This window comes from Nicotiana tomentosiformis, chromosome 12 (assembly GCF_000390325.3).
Source record: "Nicotiana tomentosiformis chromosome 12, ASM39032v3, whole genome shotgun sequence".
NCBI classification, from domain to species: Eukaryota; Viridiplantae; Streptophyta; class Magnoliopsida; order Solanales; family Solanaceae; genus Nicotiana; species Nicotiana tomentosiformis.
Window position 1 is genome coordinate 45026878 of NC_090823.1, and position 18593 is coordinate 45045470.

The following is an 18593-nucleotide window of genomic DNA, read 5'->3' on the forward strand; positions in this document are numbered from 1 at the left end:
TACGGAGAGCAACCGGCCGTAAGAGAAATGTTTGCCGTCGAGGAAGCGAATCCAATATCCTCGCCTTCGCCAATAAAGGGATCGAGCTCAAAAGGGGAACAAGATGCTAAATAGCAATCACGGACACTAGATTTAACCCAACTAGAAAATCAGAAGATCGATGAAGATGATGATCATAGGATTCCTCGATCCTTCGTGCTTCCCGATGATTCCGACGCTACCCAATCAACGATCGAAGAATTGGAGCAAGTCATATTAATCGAGCATTTACCCGAACGAAAGGTATACCTGGGAATGGGATTAACCCTCGAACTCAGGAACAAACTTATTCAATTTCTTATCGATAACATGGATTGTTTTGCTTGGTCATATTTAGATATAATAGGAATCCCACTAGATATAACGACGCATCGGCTAAGCTTGGACCCTAGGTTCAGACCGGTGAATCAAAAGAGAAGACCCCAGTCCGAGGTAAAGCACGCATTCATAAAGGAAGAGGTAACCAAACTTCTCAAAATAGGATCCATTCGGGAGGTGAAATATCTTGAATGGTTAGCCAATGTAGTTGTAGTGCTTAAAAAAGGGAACAAACTTAGAATGTGTGTAGATTATAAGGATTTAAACAAAGCATGCCCCAAAGATTCTTTTTCGCTGCCCAACATCGATCGCATGATCGATGCCACGGCTTGCCACGAGATCCTTAGTTTTCTCGATGCCTATTCCAGGTATAATAAAATCCAAATGAACCCGGAAGACCAGAAAAAGACTTCATTTGTCACCAAGTATGGAACATATTATTATAATGTGATGCCCTTTGGGCTAAAAAATGCAGGAGCTACTTACCAATGCCTAGTAAATAAAATGGTCGAGGAACAAATAGGTAAATCAATGGAAGTTTATATTGATGATATGCTAGTTAAGTCCCTGCGCGCAGAGGACCATTTGACCCATTTGCAGGAAACATTCGAGATTTAAAGGAAATACAACATGAAGCTCAACCCCGAGAAGTGTGCTTTCAAGATCGGTTCGAGCAAGTTCCCCGGCTTCATGATGTCAAATTGGGGGATCGAGATTAAACCCGATAAAATCAAAGCCATCGAAGACATCGCCATTGTGGACAGATTAACGAGACGGACTGCAGCCTTAGGCCGATTCATTTCAAGGTCGTCAGATCGAAGTCACCAATTTTTCTCTCTACTAAAAAAAAGAACGATTTTGCTTGGACCTCGGAATGCCAACAGGCATTAGAGGAATTAAAACGATATCTATCTAGCCCGCCACTGCTTCATACTCCAAAGACGGACGAAAATATTTGCTTGTACTTGGCAGTATCGAAAATCGCAGTAAGTGGTGTCCTAGTTCGAGAAGAGCGAGGTACGCAATTTCCCGTTTATTATATAAGTCAAACCTTAGGAGAATCATAAACTAGATATCCGCACCTAGAAAAATTGGCACTTGCACTGATAAGCGCCTCTAGAAAATTAAGACCATACTTTCAATATCACCCCATATGCGTATTAACCACTTACTCGCTTTGTAATATTTTGCACAAGCCCGAACTATCAGGCCGATTGGCCAAATGGGTCGACGAACTCAGTGGGTATGATATCGAGTATCAACCCCGCACGGCCATCAAGTCTCAAATTTTAGCAGACTTCGTGGCCGATTTCACGCCGACCCTCGTACCCGAAGTCGAAAAAGAACTCTTATTGAAGTTGGGTACATCATCGGAGGTATGGACTCATTTTACGGACGGGGCTTTGAATGTCAAGGGGTCCGGGCTAGGCATCGTTTTAAAGCCACCCACGGGTAACACTATTAGGCAAACTATCAAAACTACTAGGTTGACAACAACGAGGCCGAGTATGAGGCCATGATTGCAGGTCTTGAGCTAGCTAAAAGCTTGGGAGCAGAAGTTATTGAAGCCAAGTGTGACTCTTTGCTGGTGGTAAACCAAGTAAACAAAACCTTCGAAGTTCGAGAAGATAGAATGCAAAGGTATTTGGACAAACTACATGTCACTTTGTACCGTTTCAAAGAATGGACTTTACAGCATGTTCCACGAGAGCTGAACAGTGAGGCTGATGCACTTGCAAATTTGGGATCATCGATAGAGGAAGGCAAAATAAGCTTGGGGACTGTCGTTCAACTCTCGATATTTGTGATCGAAAAAGGTCATGCCGAGATAAATTCTACGAGCCTAACCTGGGATTGGAGGAATAAGTATATTGAATACTTAAAGAATGGAAAGCTCCCATCGGACCCTAAAAATTTGAGGGCCTTACGAACCAAAGCTGCTCGATTCACATTAACTGCAGATGGAACGCTATACCGAAGGACATTCGATGGACCATTGGCAGTATGCTTAGGTCCAGGAGACACCGATTACATCCTACGTAAGGTGCATGAGGGCACTTGTGGAAATCACTCCGGTGCCGATTCATTAGTCCGAAAAATAATCAGGACAGGGTATTATTGGATCAATATGGGCAAAGATGCAAAGGAGTTTGTTCGAAAATGTGACAAATGTCAAAGGTTTGCACCAATGATCCATCAGCCCGGAGAGCAACTTCACTCAGTCCTATCTCCATGGCCATTCATGAAATGAGGAATGGATATCGTCGGCCCTCTGCCATCGGCCCCAGGTAAAGCTAAGATCATTTTATTTATGACTGACTATTTTTATAAATGGGTTGAAGCACAGACGTTCGTGAAAGTAAGAGAGAAAGAGGTTATAGACTTTATCTGGGATCATATCGTATGTCGATTTGGGATACCCACTGAAATAGTGTGTGACAATGGGAAACAGTTTGTCGGCAGCAAAGTGACGAAATTCTTCGAAGATCACAAAATAAAAAGGATATTATCAACACCGTATTCCCTCGGTTGGAACGGACAGGCCGAATCAACAAACAAAACTATCATTCAAAACCTAAAGAAGAGGTTGAACGACGCTAAAGGAAAATGGAGAGAAATCCTACCCGAAGTTTTTTGGGCATATCGAACAACATCAAAATCTAGTATGGGGGAAACCCCGTTATCCTTATTATATGGCTCCGAAGCCTTGATTCCTATCGAAGTCAAGAAACCCAGTGCCAGATTTCGATATACAACAGAAGAGTCAAATAACAAGGCTATGAACACTAGCCTCAAATTATCGGATGAAAAATGAGAAGCTGCTCTCTTCCAATTGGCTGCCCAAAAGCAGCGAATCGAAAGATACTATAATCGAAGAACCAAGCTTCACCATTTTAAAGTCGGGGACTTAGTGCTAAGAAAACTCACCCTCAGTACCCGAAATCCAAACGAAGAAAAACTAGAACCAAACTGGGAAGGACAGTATCAAGTTCTCGAAAATGTCGGAAAAGGATCATACAAGCTCGGTATTGTAAACGACAAACAACTATCAAGCAATTGGAATGTGTCGCACCTAAAACGATACTACTGCTAAGGTACGACCCTCCCATATTCGTTTATATTTCGAAACTAACCCATACAGGAGTCTGATCAGGAGCTAGGATGGATCCTTCAATACGAAGCCCTCAAATACTGAGGGGTATTAGACCTCAAATATATCAAGTTCTGATGCAAGAAAGTTATTTCGTAACAACAAGGTTCCAATAGGAAAATTTGTAATAGCCAAATGGTCAAAACGAACCATGCTCATATAGTTGGCCCGAGCCCTGACGCAAAATATGAACATATGTATAATGACTTGCAAAGAAAGTTCTCTTCTTTACCGATATTTTATATCCAAGAAAAATTCCTCTATTTCGAGATTTATTATGCAAAAAGGATTGAGATAAATCTATGAGTCCGAGCAGGCACTCACTCAACTAATAAGCCTACGGGCTACTCTTATTCCGAGTTCGAGCAATAACTCACTTGACCATTATGCCTACGGGCTACATTACTTCGAGTTTTAATCATTCACTCGACCATTAAGCCTACGGGCTACTCTTATTCCGAGTTCGAGCAAGCACTCACTCGACCATTACGCCTACAGGCTACATTACTTTGAATTCGAATCATTCACTCGACCATTAAGCCTACGGGCTACATTTCTTTGAGTTCGAAAAAATTCACTCGACCATTACTCCTACGGGATACATTACTTCGAGTTCGAATCATTCACTCGACCATTAAACCTACGGGCTACATTTCTTCGAGTTCGAAACATTCACTCGACTAATAAGCCTACGGGCTACTCTTATTCCGAGTTCGAAACATTCACTCGACTACTAAGCCTACGGGCTATATTACTTCGAGTTCGAAACATTCACTCGACTAATAAGCCTATGGGCTACTTTTATTTCATGTTCGAGCAAGCACTTACTCGACCATTACGCCTACAGGCCATATTACTTCGAGTTCGAAACAGTCACTCGACCATTATGCCTACGGGCTATATTACTTCGATTTTGAAATAGTCACTCGACTATTATGCCTACGGGCTGTATTACGTCAAATTCAAACCACTCAACTCGACTACTAAGCCTATGAGCTACCTTATTTCAAGATTGAGTAAGCGCTCACTCGGTTATGAAGGCTACGAAGTCCAAATTCGATCAATTTGCCTAAATCCTTGTGAAAACGTTCATAAGGCATGAACACAATCTTCACAAGGCAGGAAACAAAACAGAAGCAAGTTGGCAAAAGAAAATGATATTTTTATATATACAAGATTGTTTACATGATTGATTACAACATAGAAACTATGGGCTAAGTTTCTTGGTTATCTCCGAGAGCAGTCTCTTCTCCATCGGGCTCGGGCTCCCCCCCGTTCTCGGACCCGCTCTTACTCCCATCATCGTCATCATTATCATCATCGTCATCATCGAAAATCAAGGCTTCAACATCGGCTTCCAGTTCTTTAGCCCTTTTTATCTCTTCAGCGAGATCGAAACCTCGAGCATGGATATCCTCGAGGGTCTCTCTCCGAGATCGGCACTTAGCAAGTTCAACGACCCAATGTGATCGAATATCGGCGGTCTTGGATGCCTGTCTTGCTTGGACCTAGGCAGCTTCAGCGTCGGCCCGATAGATGGCCACGAGTTCATCTGCATCAGCCTTTGCCTTTTCGGCATTAGATTCGGCCTTCGCAAGTTCATAGGCCAACCGAGCCTCGAGCTCCTCTATTCTTCTTGCTTGAACCGAGATTTTCTCCTTCATACTTTGAAGTTGGTTTTCAGCCGATGATAATTGGGCTCGAGCAACTTCTTTCTCTGCAGCAAAGCGATCCGTACCTTCTTTCCACTTCAAAGACTCCGCTTTTATCTCATCGACCTCCTCACAGAGTTTCCCGATCATCTTAATTTTTTGCTGCAGCTGTGAGGCCGAAAAATTAGCCATCGTTCCGATATCGAGCCTATAGGCTTTTAAAAGTATCATTACCTGCTCGGACAGATCGATCTGATCCTGATAAGCCTTAGCCAACTCAGCTCGGAGGTCTTTTATTTCCTCTCCCCTTTTGCCCTAAGAGGAGCTTAAGGGATTTCCTCTCCTCCGTAACCCGTTGAAGGTCGGTCTCATATCGACGCAGCTCGATTCAGGACCGAGAACATGTTTCTCGATGAACTGCCGCGGCCTACAAAGAAAGAAGAAACGAAGTTAGAAAAGAAAAGCAAACATAAAGGTAATGCCATATAATTTAAGGCTTACCTGATTCAAAGCCTGCTGCACTCCGTGAAAAAGATCTGATGCGTCATTTGTACCTGTAGCATCCTCGACACCGGTAAACATGTCACGAAAAGGATCCTCTACATCATGAGGCCTGTCTAATTCGAGGGCCCCTGAAGCTTGGGCTTCCCGAATCGCCCCTGCGAAAAAAGCAGGGAAGGTGGGCGAGTCTTCGATTACTACTGCCCCAAGTGAATCACTTGGAGCATTCTCTTCGGTTCGAAGAGATTCGGGGAGAGCCCCTTCAGACATATCCCCCATCCGTTGGCTTCGATGGGAGGCATCTTCGATCTCCAATAACTCGTGGACTCTGCCTGAATCTTTCTCCGATATATCCTCAGTTCGAGGTAGAGCCTTATGAACCACCATCGATACAGCTAGCTGTGGAACATCGGTGGTCTTCTTTGTTTGGGCCGCCAGCGCGGACCCGTCATTTTCTTCTTCTTCTTCTTCTTCTTCTTCTTCTTCTTCTTCTTCTTCTTCTTCTTCATCCCTCAGACGCAAAATTGATTCTACCGTCAAAAGAATGATATTCTTGTTCGGCTTACGAGCCGTCCTCTTCTTCGGTTTTTGATCTTCGAGGACGAGGGCTCTTTTCCTCTTATTATCTTTCACCGGCTTTGGGACAGAGGCCGAAGCCTCTTCCCCGACGGACGAGGGCCTCAAAACCGTATCTTTGCCCATACCTACATACGGGAAATTTTATTAAAGTGTGTGAAAAGCATATTATTTGAAACAAATACGAGAAAAGGGCTTACCATGATTTTTGGCCTCCCATCGGCCCTTTGACAAGTCACGCCATGAGCGCTCAGCGTATGAGGAGGTCGAAACCAGATCCCGCACCCAGTTCTTGAGATCGGGCACTACGCCGGGCATCCAGGGAACTACTACATCACAAAAGGGGGAATATCGGTGAGAAAGGAAATGAAAGGACAACATAGTAGGAGATAACAACAGAATTACACTTATGCTTCATGTTCCACTCCTCGGGAAAAGGCATCTTTTCAGTTGGAATCAGGTCCGAAGTCCTTACTCGAACAAACCTGCCCATCCAGCCTCGATCTCTATCCTCGTTTATGCTCGAGAACATAGCCTTGGTAGCTCGACGTTGAAGTTTTATTAACCCTCATCCAAAAAGGCGAGGACGGTACAATCGGACGAGATGATCGAGGGTGAAAGGTATCCCCTCGATTTTGTTCACAAAATATCGGATCAAAATAATGATCCACCAAAAAGAAGGATGGATCTGGCCTAGGTTTATTAGGTATTTACGACAAAAATCTATGATAACAAGGTCGAGAGGACCTAACGTGAAAGGGTAAGTGTACACACTTAAAAACCCTCTCACGTGAGTAGTAATATCCTCTTCGGGAGACGGCACTACCACTTCTTTGTTCCCCCAGTTACAATCTTTTTTTATCTGCTCGATATACCCCGGGTTATCGAACAAATATATCTCGATACGGGATCACATCGGCCAGGAACTGGCAAAACTTTCTTGAACCGGCAAACACACGCCGTCGGAACGCACTCCTCAGGCCGTGGATCCACCGGCGTTTTGTCAGCGGCAGACTTGATAGAAGAAGCTTTTTCTTTTTGGGGGACGTTTTTTGATGTCTTTACCATTTTTGGATTTAAAGAAGGTGACAAAGATTTGGTGGTTTAGAAGAAGAATTTTGCATAAAAGAGTCAAAGATCAGCGAATAAACTCAAAAGAGACGAAAAAAAACTTGAAAAATTTTCTGAAGATTGAAGAAGTAAAGGTGATGAATGGTGGACGAAAAGGCTATTTATAGGTTGAAACAATGAAGGTTCAATATCAGCGGTGGCCGACCACCGTCTGACATGCATTAAATGCCTTGAAAAACTAAATAGACGGGACAACTATCACGTGCGTCATGATCGAGCCCAATGTGAACGTCAGCTTATAATCCAATCGAGCCATTGAGAAATCATATCGTTTCTCACTACATCCTTCCCGAGAAACTAGGGGACTATCTGTATACGATCGAAATAGATTTCGGCCTTCGTACGATTGATCGGGGTTGAAACATAATAGATCAAAGAAAGACTTCGTAATATCGAGATGGGTTCCGAAGATGGTACAAACAAGCTTCAGATCTTGGGTATAGATCAAACACCGAGTTCGAAGTCATTATCGAGCGTCCGAATCGAACTATGATGAGAAGATTTCAAGCTTAAGGGGCAGAGGCCAATCGGGATCGAGTCCGAATTATCACCTGATCCCGAGTCCATATCGAGTTTTAGAAGCAATACCGACCAGCACCGAAGCCGATCGAGCTCGAGCTCACATACAAGAGCCGTTGCAAACACACTAAGGGAGAGAATCTCTGCAGAAATTAGGGAAAAACTGATTTATCATGGGTTCTCCACATGTATTTTTAATTATATCTAAAGTAGGATCCTCCACTATAAAGAGGATGACTACATTTCTGTAGAAGGCAGTTTTATTTGGCTTACATTGCAATTCAAGCACCATATTCTCCTATATTCAAGAGTTACTCTTTTAAACTTCATAAATTGATTTATCTTGCTTAGTCCTAAAAAATCATCTTCTTTACAACTTTGTTTATTTTGCATTCTTTGCAATCCATATTTGATCTTTCTATTTATCCTTGCGATTTGTATTAATCTATATCACATATCCTTAGAACTACGTACAAATTCAACTCTATCCGTTTTTTGGATAAACAACAATCTTTCAATAATACCTTTAGTGGATAGTTAGATTTAATTAAGGATTATAAACAGAGAGTTGCTGCACTAAATTTATAAACGGAACCTAAGAAAAATAATTCAAAAATTTATAAAATACTGATAGTAAAACCTTGTGTAATATGGATGCTGATTAGGTTATTGAATGTTATGTAACAATCCATAAACACTAAGTATGTTAAGAGATCACCAATTCTTGAATTAGTAAGGATTAATTTTAACTAAACTGAAGTAAATAATCAGACAACTAGTGTTATAATGATTTACATAAACTATGCGCGTTAACGTATGGACTCTGGTAGTACTTCAAAACATACACACAGAATAGTAAAATTTTATTTAGTGTCTCACATGCGAAGTCATACTTGAGGCTCTTTATTAATTGAAAAGTTGACTCATGTATCCCATTTGCTTACTTTAAGAGATAAAATTAAAAAAGACAACTTAAAATTACAGACTTTTCCTATTTAAATTTCTCAAACTAAGGACCATAATAAGAAATAAAATATTAATAAATATGGTAATAGAATATCTGTAATGAAGAAGCTAACCATTTACGGCAGGTCCGTTTTTTTTCCGATGGGAAAATGAATTCAGTTCATTTGCGTTGAAGATAAAGCGAGGAACTAATATGGAGGATTTATAAGCTGACGCTGTGAACTTGGAAAAAACATGCTTGAATTTAAATTCAATAACAATTTTTCATATTCTTTGGCATATATAATTATCATTTAGCATACTTTTCCAACTCGAATAAATATTTTAGCTTCTCATATATAAGTGCCAATTATCATTAGATAGCATACTTATTCAATTTGAATATATATTTAGCTTCTGAAATTTCTCACGTCGGTCGAAAAAACCATGTTTGCAAAAAGATGAACTTTTTATGGTTCTTAGTTTAAGCATCTTAAATAGAAAAAAGATAGAACTTTTAATTTGCCTTTTTCTAGTTTTGACTCTTGGAGTAAGCAAATGAGACCCATTAGTCTACTTGTCAATTAATAAAGAGCCTCGTATAAGTAAAATTTGGCATGTGAATGAAATTTCACGAGAGAGTAAGAGAGACTAAGAGCCTGTTTGGTCAAGTTTTTGGGAGGCCAAAAATACTTTTTTTCCCCAAAAAAGTACTTTTTAAAATATTTGAGTTGTTTGACCAATACAGAGAAGTACTTTTGGCCGGCAGAAGAAGCAGTTTTTCTGTTTTTGAGAAGAAGCAAAAAATTCTAGCTTCTTCCAAGAAGCAGAAGTAGAAGTAAAAAATTAATTTATTCATGACAAAATTATCCTCACCATAAATTTATATTTTTCAAATTATCCCTTACTAATTTAAGTTTTTTTCTTTCATTTTTGTTTCTATTTTTACCATTTTATTAAAATTAAAGATATTATATATATGAATCATATTGTAACTTTCCAAATTCTTTATTGCCTTTTCTTATTTTTAATTTTTTTTCTTTGTGTAATGTCTTGTAACTTTCTAAATTATCTTTTTCTTTTTTCACACTAAAGCAAATTATCTACATCCTTCTTTGGATTATCAATTCTCTTCCTACGAATAATCATTTATAATTTCTTCTATTATATGTTATTAGTTCCTGAATCTTTAAAATAATTATCAAATTTAATTTGTGAAAATAACCTACAAATACGTAATAAATTTACAATTGCATTGCATAATCTATCTATATATTATTAAAAGAAGAAGAAAATATATTCATATTAAGTCAAGTGACAACCTCACAATAGGCCAATTGGCAATTTACGACAAAGTTAGTAAGGTTATGTAATAATTAGTTTCTTTTTAAATTTAAATTTTTTTAAAAAATTATACATTATGTGTTGTTAATAATTAGTTACTCTTTTTGAATTATTTTAAACATACTTAACTATTTATTTTATGATTTATTTTATATATTTAAAATTATTTCTATTTTATGCTCAATGCCATTTTTCAAGTTTGACACTCAGAATTATCTAGTTATAACTACCATGGCTATACATAATTTCATCCGACGATATTCTTCTACCGATAAAGAATTCAACTATTATGCTAATGAAGACATTACTGCAGAGATTGATGAAGGAGATAAGCCTTTTGATATTCCTTTAGAAATGTGAGGCAAGTCTTCTACTAATATGGAGGCGTTGTGTGATAGAAGTAGAGATAAAATTATTGAGAAATATTATTATGTGTGTGTGACTTTACTTATTATTTCATGATGGATTATCAATATATAGTAATTTGTGGATAGACTTCTAATTTATATTGAATAATGTATTTTAGTTATTCAAATCATCATATAACAATAAGTAATTATACTAGATAATATCATATGCTTTGGTATAACTATATATGTAAAATTGATCTAAATCTGTAATATGTTTGTTTACTTTATATTTTATATTTTAATTAAATATAATAAAATAATAATAAAAGTCTCTTACGATAAATATTTAAGTTCATTTTTCTATTTAAAAGAATCATAAGACATTGGTACTATCCTTTTTGGTAATTTGACACTCAAAAATACTTTTTTAAATGATTGGCCAAATATAATTTGTTTACCAAATGTTGCAAAAAATACTTCTTAAATACAACAACAACGACAATAACCCAATATAATCCCACTAGTAAGGTCTGGGGAGGGTAGTGTGTACGCAGACCTTACCCCTACCCTGAGGTAGAGAGGCTGTTTCTGATAGACCATCGGCTCCCTCCCTCTAAGAACTCTCCACCTTGCTCTTGGGGTGACTCGAACTCACAACCTCTTGGTTGGAAGTGAAGGGTGCTCACCACCAGAGTAACCCACTTTTGTTTAAAAAAAATACTTCTTAAATGAATTGGCCAAACACAAATAGTTTTTTTTCAAAAGTACTTCTAAAAAAATACTGCTAAAAAATAGTACTTTTCAAAAAAAAAAAAAAGCAGATTTTGAGCCAAACGGGCTCTAAAGCATCTTATGTTTGATTTTGTTTGATCTAAAGTACAGTTGGCAATAAATTTGCTTCCTTTCTATCTGCAATTAATGAGATTGTACTTAAAGTAGGAATTTCTTTGTTAGGCCAAATTCGTTAGGCCTCTTAAACTTGTTTATAACAAACAAAATGTTTACATTTTATTTTTATTTTTTAAAAAAAATAAGCCAAAATATACGGCCAGGCCAAACGGGAGCTTATTATTTATGGAACACCAACATTACTCAACATCTATTTCAATCAAATACTTTTTTCTTAATGTTGATGCAAAGGGTCAGAGCGTGATGCCAAATGCCTATTACAAAGTGATATGAGCTAATTAATATATGACACGTGTATTTTATTTTTAAAGAGAAAATCATTTTTTAAGATCATCTTCTTCTTTTTTCAAGTTAAATATGTAGATAGCCTCTTAAAGTTGGCATAGTTTATAAGTTAGACCTTGAACTTAACTAGGGACCATATAGTCATCTATTCTTGGTAGAAGTATGTCTCGTAAACCCATCATGCCGACATTGCGGAGTGAGTGTTTTTCGCTGAAATTGAGAGCGTAAAATAACTTAAAATTATGTTTTTTCTTTTCTTTTTTTTCCAGAAAATTAACATTCACTCAATAGACCCTACCTTTCACATCCTCCTCCTCTTCAACTTTCCACCACCCTAAGAAATCACCATTGTTTGGCTGTTGAAAACTAATTGCCTTTACATTTAATTTATTCCAGCACTAGATTCAAATATTCACCGTTAGAATTCTCTTATGTTTGAGCAGCGGTATAGGGGCACCGATTTATGACAAGATTTAAAGATCTTCATTTGACACTTGTTTGCCAAGGGTTTTAGTAATACGAACACAGTATCTGCTTAAAAACTTGAATAATTAGGATTGTCACTTTATGGAGCTCTCGAGCAAGAGCTTTAGTTGTTTCATGTATGTGTAATTGGACAAATCTCTTTTTTTCCGAATAACATACTTAAAAAAGCAGTAAATGTGTAAGTGTAATTTTCGGTTTGTGTCGTTTTCAAGTGTATTCAGGTGAATAACCCTCTTTTAAAGTTAATTAATTAAAGAGTTTTTTCCTTTTTATTTTGTTACATTTGACACCTCAGTAGCAAGTGTATCTCACTCACTGGTTATTTGATACACTTCTACCAAGTCTGGTCACTAGCTAAGTTGCCAATTTTAAGGGACTATCTAGGTATTTGGCCTTTCTTTTAAAAAATTCTCCCGTAGCCCACCGCGGGTCTTTTTCCTGCTTCCGCCTTCTTTCCCTTCCCTGCCACCCTGCCCTTTCTTTTTCCCAACTCCACCAAGAGTGAAAGTGTAAGACACATAAATTTAAACGACGGGAGTATTATGTAATGTTTTTAATTAAGAGGCAAACTTCGTATATGGATACTAACTGAGAAATATTTTAGGCCGTCTGAGTAATCATTAGAAAAACTCTTTAAAACATAAATGTAAATATTATCGATGTAATCTTACCTGTCGTAATAAGTCACTTGTCACAATTTGCAGGTTATTTTAATTAAAAAGTTACACTCTTCGTTTAATTTATGTGATACTGTTGTAACAAGAATGACATATTTTTATATTTAAAAATAATTTAATTTTAAATTTTTTTGTTTACCCATTTTACCCTGAATGAGAAACTTTTTAAGCAACATAAACTGAAAGCCCCACAAAAACATTTATATTTTAAGCTTTTACACTACAAAGTTTGAAAGTCTTTTTTTTCTTAATCTTTATATTGAATCAAACTACATCACAGAATTAAAACAGATGGAGTTCATGCTTGTGTTAAATGAAAAATCTTTATATTTTAATCGTATAAAAGTTATACTCTTGTACTGCTAGCACACCGCCTACTTGTGATGAGATACAATATCTAATATAATTCCGTATTTTACCACAAGAAAGAAAATATGACTCACAAACAAAATTAAATTTTACCTTACCCGCTTAACATTTTAGGGTAGGAAAACAATACTTTTATCACCTTTTGAATGGGAAAGAAAACTCCCTTGACCCAAAAGTTAACAAATGATTGAAAAAATCCTTAAAAAGTCATTACTATTAATCCTTGTTTGTAGGGTAAATTCTAATGATAAAAGTTTATGCACATGGAATGTACTTTAATTTTATTTTTAATTTGCAAGGTTTAACGAGGAAGACTAAGTTGATTTCAAACTTGTTCAGTAATACAACCTAGAGGATCTCAATTGCACAAACAATCAACATCTTTTGAAGAAGTTATAATGTTCTATATTCAAGTTTCAGTAGTTGGACAGATGTTCATAACGATGCAACGAACTCATTGGGTAGTGTCCTCAAATTCGCGTATATTGGATTTTAGAGTGATTAATAGTCATCTTTTGATGGATGCTACTTTTTGGAACAAATTCTTATGACTAGACTAATCATATTTTTTTATCCTTAAAGTTTTCCCTCTAGACAAGGGACAATAATTGTTTTGTAAATTTCGGTTATGACTTTGGGTTCACGTTTGAGTCAAAAGAGGTTATGCCTTTCCTATTCAATACGTGATAGAGATATTATTTTCTTAATTTACCTAAAAGGTTAACCTCTTTTGACCCAAACGTCAATCCCACATGGTAGGGATAAGGTCTGCGTACACACTATCTTTCCCAGATTTTACTTGTGCGATCATACTGGCCGGTTGTTGTTATAATTTACCAAAAAAGTTAAGGGGGTAAGATGAGTTTACTCCACGAACAATCCATGAAATTGTACTTGAATAAGTTCATGTTTAATGCTCTTTCTTTTTAAGTTTATTTTGTACTGCTTTTTTAAAAGTTTTTTTCCTTAAGAAAAAGTAAAACGTGTCTGTCTCAAGGAGCACTTTGTTTTCCAAAACTAAATTCAAGAATTAGATTTTAATAACATCATCTATTATTGAGATCTTGCACACAGTGGGAACCCAACACTTTCACCAAAAGAAAATTACAGAAGGTACTAAAATGGTCCTATAATGAGCCTTGAACAGAGATCTCAAAAATCTCTTGACCTTCCTATCTTATGTTAAGTTAATTAATATTCTCCACATCTCAATTTATGAAATAATATTTGACTGATCATGAATAAGTTTTTTTTTGTCATACTAAAAGTATATTATACTTTATGATCTTAAGTATGTCATGACTTTTATATGGCTCGAAGAGTATTTCTTTAGAGATAAAACGGAAAGTTAGATTTAAATTATTTTCAAATATAGATGGTGTAAATTTTTTTAAGACAAGATTCGTAAAGAGTATGATATAAAACAAAACAGAAGGAGTAATATATAGATGTACATACTTTTATTTTCTTCAAATGCAATATATCTCTATAGATAGTGAAATTTCCAGACAGTTGCTCTTTCATACAAATAAAACATAGATTAGCTTTACTCTTAATATTTAATTATTTTTCGTTTTATAATTTTTATAGGTGTACTGTTTGAATGGATTATAAAGAAAGAAAGATATTTGGAACACATCAAAATTATCGTTGAAACTTGTGATTTTGAATATGGATGCCATGACATTTATATAATTATAAAAGTATGTTATTAGAGTAAAATAAATAGTTTAAAGTTAGAGAATTCTCAATATAGAATGTCCTATAAAATGAATGTGATCGAATTGTATATTTCTAAACAAACTGGAAATCAAGAAACTGTAAAACCAAAAACGTATACTCTAACGAAATAAACCTTCTTTTTTTTTTTTGGTTGATAGGAAAAAGGAGTTCATACCTGATTAACGTCACGATCGGACGAAACACTAGAGGCCATGTCTTAGTTATCTTGTTCTCTGAAAGCAGCTCAAAGGAAAGAAACAAAAGAAAAATCAAATCAAAGAAGAAAATAGCCATCACTAACAACCCAAAAAGAAAAAAAGACAACTAAAAGAACCATTTGAGGGTTTTTATCTTTATTTTTATGGGACGGAGGGAAAGAGAAAGAAAATAGAGTAGTCTAAGAACCTGAAATGGCAGAGCTGAGGAGCAGAGAAAGAATGGCAGATGTAGTGCATGGGATATGTTGATATTTATTGGAGAAACCAGCCAGTCACTTATAATGCATTTATTGTGATATGGAAAGTAGGTCTGGAGACAACAAAAGTGTAGATTTATGGCGCCTCCATTTGATTCCACGAAAGTCGTTGAGAAATAAATTTAACTGATATTCAATGTACGTGTATATATATGAGTATATATATATATATATATATATATATATATATATATATTGCTCTCAAACTCACACGCAAGTATACGTGATCGACAAGTAATATAGGATTGTAAGTCCAGATATCGTACCCACAGGGACTTGTGATTAACTAATTAAATTAAAATAAGACAATTAATCTATTCAAGCGATTTTCTAAAGTACAAATATTTAACTAAAATTAATCTAGAATAATAAACTATGAAACTAAAGGAAACAAGTCTGCAATTTTAGAGAAGAGTTCAATGGGAGAAAATATTCTAGAGTTATGGGTTAGCTAACAATCACGTTGAGTTTTTCACTTAAATTGTCTAATTAATTTATCTGGTTTATTGGTTGACAGGGTTAATATTGCTCGTAGCCTTCTCCTGAAGTACTACTCGCCCATTCAAGCTAATCTAACGCCTATATTCCTATAGAATTAGAATTAACAAAAACGCATTAATAATTCCTATATAGTAACCAAGCAACGCGATTAGGTATATTCCTATCCTAACCGCAAATCCGTCCCCTACTCAGAGTTAAAATTTTGCTCTACTCAATCTTATATGCAATCTAGAATTCCTTCTCCCGAGTTCAATTTTCGATTCGTAGATAGTATTCAATTGGTGATTGTAAGCACGGAATTTTTGACCCGCGCAACTTTTAAAAGTAATATTTTAAAAAAATAATTACTTATTTTTATTTTTTTTAGGATTTCAATCAAACTTTTAATTTTAATTTTAGAACATAAGTTTAAAAACATAAAAATAGTGTTATAATATTTTTTTCTCTTATTATATATCTTTTCTATTTATCTTTTTTTTATTTATTTAAGCTTATTAGTATTTTATAATGATAATATTTTAATTTTTACCATTACTTTAACATAATTTTTTTCTACCTTTTTATAATGATGATAGGAAAATATGGAGGTCGAGTATTAGGGTTGTAGGTTAGGAGGTAGTTGAGTCGTGCCTTACTTCGTACCATTGTGGGACTAGCCATGTAGGTTTTTGTCTAAGATAGCTATTGGCAATGTTGTGGCTTACTATTTCGTTTTTCAGTGCATGTCCTATTTACTAGCTATCGCTTTTGCTTTGCATCTTTCTTCTAGTTTTTATGGTGTTTCTATTTTTCTTATGATTGTTGTGGTGATACTAATATTTACTAATATTGTCTCCCTTTGCTTTGCATCTTTCTTCTGGATTTCATGGTGTTCCTATTTATCCTAAGATTGTTGTTGTGATACTAATATTGTTTCCTTTTTGTCATTTTGTCTTTTTATTTTTTTGAGCTGAGGGTCTTTCGGAAACAGTTTCTCTACTCCTTCGGGGTAGGGGTAAGGTCTGCGTACACACTACCCTCCCCAGACCCCATTAGTGGGATTTTACTAGGTTGTTGTTGTTGTTATTGTTATTGTTATAACATTTAAAAAATACCAAAAATATTTTTATTTTAATATATAGTTCACTTTAATAGTTTATTCTTATTAACTAAGATTAATTAATATATTTTGGTAGTATTTTTATTTTTATTTTTATTTTATTCAATGAGAAAGAATTGAATTTGGGCCAATTGGGAGCTCATTTTCGGATTTTAGTGGCCCAATTTCGGATTTGTCTTCTAAGTCCAAAATCTATTAGCCCAATAACCCCCAGCAAACCCTATTTGATAACTCTCTTTCACCTCTCATGGACGGAGAAAAAAAGAAGAACGAGAGCACAAAGGTTGAGAGAGAAGAGAGATCTGAAAAGAAAAAGAAAAAACAACAGAGAGGGGACGGAGAGAAGAAAGGGGCAGCCACAGTTTCACAAAAATGGAGTTTATGATTTCTTTTTCTTCCGCCATTAATGCAGTTTCACAGTAGTACACAAAGCAGCCCCAAACCCTCTTCTTCCTCCAAAAAGCTCCATCAAACCACCTAAAAAACGACCTCTGAAACTCCATTAAACCAGCCCTCAAATTCGTCCAAAACATCATCATTTTCAACCCAGCTGAAACTGCCTCCAAAACACCTGAAACCACCATGAAAACAGCCCAAAATACAGCATAAAACACTCATAAAATCAGTCACAATTTGCCTTACAAAAGCACACTTGCACTGTCCATCCTCTGTTTCTTTGAGTCGAGTTGCGTGGCGGTCATTCAAGTTCGATATCGTTGGTCCTGTTCACGGTCTCGCTTTTAGTTTGAGTATTCAATATTCGCTATTGTACTAGTTGGTTCGCTCGGAAACTTTCATCAATAAAATGACGAAGAAGCTTCATTGAGGTTAATCTTATTTCCTTTTGCAGGTTTTTTTTTTTAAGGAAACATTTTATGCCTACTTATAATGCTTTACTACCTTCTCATTTAATTTTAGATAAGTTTAGTTAGTGTCAATATTTTGCTTCTTATTTCTATTTGTTTTGTTTACTGCCTTATCGTTTGCTTTAGGTAGCTTAGTTGGTAGTATTGTGCTTCTTATTTAATTTTGTTTGTGGTCATGTGTTAGAAATTTAGTTTTATTGTTATGCATTTGTTTTAAAATGAATAACTGAGGAAAATAAGTTTAAAATAGTTGAGATGAGATATATTTAGTAAAGAGAATGAGGTTTGGACTTAATTTTACCAAGATTTATGGCTAGTAAGGATTCTGGTCGTTTGATTTCAAGTGGAAAGTCAATTTGTTGGGCTAGAAATTAAAAGAGTTTTAAGCTTAAAATATTTTCCATGTCTTATTCTTCTAATTGGTCACGTTCATAAGCGTTATAAATAGATTATAGTGTTGGAACATTAACTCATATTTTTAGCATCTTTTCCAATAAATTCATGTCAATTAATTCACATCACCTCTCCCACAATAATCTTCCATAACTTAGCCTCACAATAATCTCAAGGTAGTTTAAATAAACAACCTATAAATATTCGCAGCTTGCTTTAGGTGCGATTAATAAATCATCGTAACTATGAGTATGGTTCCCGTGGCATAGTCATAATACATAATTC

General features: G+C 35.9%; 2 protein-coding genes across 2 annotated transcripts in view; both read right to left on the minus strand.

The window, feature by feature from the left end:
* The window catches only part of LOC104103954 (probable 3-hydroxyisobutyryl-CoA hydrolase 3), a 74251-nt gene extending 58769 nt beyond the window's left edge, over nucleotides 1-15482 (minus strand). Inside the window, exons 1-2 of the mRNA XM_070192217.1 lie at nucleotides 15380-15482; nucleotides 15150-15207 (exon numbers count right to left, since the gene is read on the minus strand). Coding sequence (XP_070048318.1) covers nucleotides 15150-15188 — 39 coding nt within the window. The 5' untranslated portion in view covers nucleotides 15189-15207; nucleotides 15380-15482. The remainder of the gene's footprint in view (nucleotides 1-15149; nucleotides 15208-15379) is intronic.
* LOC117277264 (uncharacterized) lies at nucleotides 5401-6758 on the minus strand. The gene is made up of 3 exons (XM_070192218.1): nucleotides 6438-6758; nucleotides 5662-6365; nucleotides 5401-5587 (listed from the first exon to the last, which is right to left on the minus strand). Exons 1-3 carry the CDS (start codon nucleotides 6616-6618, stop codon nucleotides 5549-5551), a joined length of 924 nt encoding a protein of 307 aa, XP_070048319.1. The 5' UTR covers nucleotides 6619-6758; the 3' UTR covers nucleotides 5401-5548.
* Nucleotides 15483-18593: the final 3111 nt, after the last annotated feature.

Bases quoted from the DNA above. Each gene is read 5' to 3' on its own strand.
- LOC117277264 (XM_070192218.1), bottom strand. From the start codon at position 6,618: ATGTTGTCCTTTCATTTCCTTTCTCACCGATATTCCCCCTTTTGTGAT. The intron at 6,366-6,437 runs GTAAGCCCTTTT...TCCCGTATGTAG, and splicing joins ATGGGAGGCCAAAAATCATG to GTATGGGCAAAGATACGGTT. The intron at 5,588-5,661 runs GTAAGCCTTAAA...CTTTCTTTGTAG, and splicing joins TGCAGCAGGCTTTGAATCAG to GCCGCGGCAGTTCATCGAGA.